The sequence below is a fragment of the Hyla sarda genome, chromosome 5, assembly GCF_029499605.1.
Source record: "Hyla sarda isolate aHylSar1 chromosome 5, aHylSar1.hap1, whole genome shotgun sequence".
Classification (NCBI taxonomy): domain Eukaryota; kingdom Metazoa; phylum Chordata; class Amphibia; order Anura; family Hylidae; genus Hyla; species Hyla sarda.
In genome coordinates, this window is record NC_079193.1 from 354,139,187 (window position 1) to 354,143,346 (window position 4,160).

Here is a 4,160-nt window from a genome sequence, read left to right on the forward strand (position 1 = left end):
CGGTGCGGTAGAAAATGGTGTCACCCCCATACCTACCCCCAGTAAGTTTTTAGCCTGTTGTGACAGACACCACTGTTGTAGCGCATTGTGAGAAATTCCAGTATAATAATCAGATATACCAGTTGCCACAGAATAGGAAAGTGTTAAAGAGGTTTTCACCATTTAAATATACAGCTCCCAGAATTACTTAAAGGGGTACTCCACTGGAAAACATTTACTTTTATATCAACTGGTGCCAGAAAGTTAAACAGATTTTTAAATTACTTCTATCTAAAATCTTAATCCTTACAGTACTTATAAGCTGGTGTATGCTCCACAGGAAGTTGTGTAGTACTTTCCAGTCTGACCACAGTGCTATTTGCTGACACCTCTGTCCATGTCAGGAACTGTCCAGAGCAGGACAGGTTTGCTATGGGGATTTGCTCCTACTATGGACAGTTCTTGACATGGACAGAGGTGTCAGTACAGAGCACTGTGGTCAGACAGAAAAGAAATTAAAAAAGAAAATAACTTCCTGTGAATCGCTTATACAGCAGCTAATAAGTACTGGAAGGATTAAGATTTTTACAAATCTGTTTAACTTTGTAGCACCAGTTGATTAAAAAATGTTTTTTTTCCAGTAGAGTACCCCTTTGAGCAGTGGTGAGGTTATGCTGGGAGTTGTAGTTTCACTGACCTAACTGTAGAACTGACAAGCGACTACAGCTCTGATCGGACATAGAGAAGAGAATGTACAATGATATCAGTGATTACAGGTGACGTCTTCTCCATAGTCTTCACTTATCTAATTCAGATGGTACATACCGCCAGGACTTGTTCCAGCTAAAACTTCTGTCTGTAGAATGTGACACCCAGACGTCTCCTCACTATGTCAGCGCATTCTCATCCTCTATATGAAATCAATTATTATTATAAACCTGCCAGACACTGTATCTTCTAAATATAATACTACTATACACTATACTCTTTGATTATAAACCTTCCATACACTGTACCCACTGAATATAATACTACCACACACTGTACATTCTGTATATAATACCAACACATACTGTACCCACTGAATATAATACTACCTCATACTGTACCCTCTGAATGTAATACTACCACCCACTGTGCCCTCTGAATATAATACTACCACACACTGCGCCCTCTGAATATAATACCAACACATACTGTAGCCTCTGAATATAAATCTGCCACATACTGTACCCCTGAATATAATACCCCCACACACTGTACCCACTGAATATAATACTACCACACACTGTGCCCTCTGAATATAATACTACCACACACTGTGCCCTCTGAACATAAATCTGCCACATACTGTACCCTCTGAATATAAATCTGCCACATACTGTACCCCTGAATATAATACCCCCACACACTGTACCCACTGAATATAATACTACCACATACTGTACCCTCTGAATATAATACTACCACCCACTGCGCCCTCTGAATATAATACTACCACAAACTGCGCCCTCTGAATATAAATCTGCCACATACTGTACCCCTGAATATAAATCTGCCACATACTGTACCCCTGAATATAATACCACATACTGTAGCCTCTGAATATAATACTTAGAGATGAGCGAACTACAGTAAATTCAACTCGTCACGAACTTCTCGGCTCGGCAGTTGATGACTTTTCCTGCATAAATTAGTTCAGCTTTCAGGTACTCCCGTGGGCTGGAAAAGGTGGATACAGTCCTAGGAGACTCTTTCCTAGGAATGTATCCACCTTTTCTAGCCCACCGGAGCACCTGAAGGCTGAACTAATTTACGCAGGATAAGTCATCAACTGCCGAGTCGAGAAGTTTGTGACGAATCAAATTTACTGTAAGTTCGCTCATCTCTAATAATACTACCACTACTATGCAGTGGTCTTCAATCTGCGGACCTCCAGATGTTGCAAAACTACAACTCCCAGCATGCCCGGACAGCCGTTGGATGTCCGGGCATGCTGGGAGTTGTAGTTTTGCAACATCTGGAGGTCCGCAGGTTGAAGACCACTATTGGGTTCAAAATCTTAATTTATTTAGATTTTGCACCTATAAATTGGGTGCGTCTTATACGCCGGTGCGTCCTATAGGGCGAAAAATACGGTATTTGTTTTATAGATCAACATGACATTAATTCCTCCTGTTTTGTTTTTGTTTTTCAGATTTTTGCCTTTGCCGCCACTATGTGCTATGGGTGCAGCATGGTCCTGGGATTCCGCAGATGGAGACAATAACAAACCGGAACAGGCTGAACCAGATGGACCTGCTGGAATCTGATAGCAGTCAATGGATAAGAGAGAAGGAGTGTGAATGGACAGAGCCCGGTCACAGAGACATTATAGCCTGAAAAGACTGACCCCCTTGTATATGTGCCAACCACATACGACAGCGCTGCGGAGCCGGAGAGCTGCGCACATTGTAATATACCAGGATCCCAAGTGGACATGGATTCCTGCACTGGGATGGGATGCTTTCGGATATGTTTGTATGGGAGTTTTACAATAAAAAAAAAAATGTAAAAAATTAAAAAGGCCATTCATCATATAAAAAAAAAAAAAAAATATATATATATATATATATATATAAAATATAATAACATAAAACAGCATCTTCTAAGTTCTAGGTCAGTGGCCAGCGGCTGTCATGCTGTTGAAGTTTTGCAACATCTGGAGGGCCACAGTTTGAGACCACTGTTCTAGGTGGTTTCTGGTGGAGCCACGTACCCTATAACCATCCAATTAAACTAGACATATGGGGATTGCCACCTTTCTTGTAAAAAAAAAAAAAAAAATTCCGGCCATGCTAATTTGCATAATTAATTATATATGCGTGACATCACAGGATACACATATGCGGGGGAAATTTTGTCCTATCCTGACCCCTATAACTTTTTTTTATTTCTTTTTGATCGCTTTTTATTTATTTATTTATTTTAATTAAATTCGGGAGTTGCAGTTCGTTACAAACTACAACTCCCAGCATGCCCTGATACAGCCTGTGGCTCAGCAGCTGCCTCAAACAAAAACTACAACTCCAATCATGTTGGACTATATAGTAGTATATAGTATAGGTCAGTGTTTCCCAACCAGGAGTGCCTCCAGCTGTTGCACAACTACAACTCCCAGCATTTTGGACTATATAGTAGTATATAGTATAGGTCAATGTTTCCCAACCAGGGGTGCCTCCAGCTGTGGCAAAACTACAACTCCCAGCATGTTGGACTATATAGTAGTATATAGTATAGGTCAGTGTTTCCCAACCAGGGGTGCCTCCAGCTGTTGCACAACTACAACTCCCAGCATTTTGAACTATATAGTAGTATATAGTATAGGTCAGTGTTTCCCAACCATGCGGTGCCTCCAGCTGTTGCAAAACTACAACTCCCAGCATGCCCTGACAGCTGTTTGCTGTCTGGGCATGCTGGGAGTTGTAGTTTTGCAACAGCTGGAGGAGCTCTGGTTGGGAAACACTGGTATAGTATATGGTGTAACATTCCGGGAGTATGAGGGTTGGTTGGATAAATACCGGCCATTGCTTTGCCGGTATTTTTAATATACAAGGCAGCCCTATCAACAACACTAAAATTCAAGACAAACACATGACTTTTAAAGGAGGGTTCCCAGGTACCTTGGTGCCTGCAACAAAGACAAAGTCAACTCTTTAGATGTACCTCATGGTAATACACAGGATGGTTAGGGATTCGTGAGAGTCTGTCTGGTCGCCAAATGGGTCATACTTGGCATTTATGGTGGCCTAGTGCAATGAAGTTGTTAAAGGGGTTGTCCAGACTGCATTGAACACACCTTCCCTCTACAAAACCTTTTGCCCTCCCCCCGCTCAGTAAATAACAACGGACACCGTGTTTCTCTTTTAGTGGGCTGAGGTGGTGGTCACAGCTCCAATTTATTAAGTAATAAACAGCACTATAGCGTGCAACTCTAAATCAACACTGCATAGCAGTAACCATATAACAAAAAACGTGATATTGACCTGTTCCACAGCCGTAGAGGAATGCCAACCGTCGGATCCCCGACGGGCATGACTGCCCACGGCATCTTCCATCTTCTAAGGTCATACCATTCCATGCCAGCTGTGACTAAAAGGAAGACAAACAGAACAAGAAAACACAATACAGAAATAAGTACA

At 41.7% G+C, this 4,160-nt stretch overlaps 1 protein-coding gene across 1 annotated transcript in view; it reads left to right on the top strand.

Moving 5' to 3' along the window:
* The window catches only part of MAL2 (mal, T cell differentiation protein 2), a 59,804-nt gene extending 57,283 nt beyond the window's left edge, over nt 1-2,521 (top strand). Inside the window, exon 4 of the mRNA XM_056518640.1 lies at nt 2,177-2,521. Coding sequence (XP_056374615.1) covers nt 2,177-2,248 — 72 coding nt within the window. The 3' untranslated portion in view covers nt 2,249-2,521. The remainder of the gene's footprint in view (nt 1-2,176) is intronic.
* Nucleotides 2,522-4,160: the final 1,639 nt, after the last annotated feature.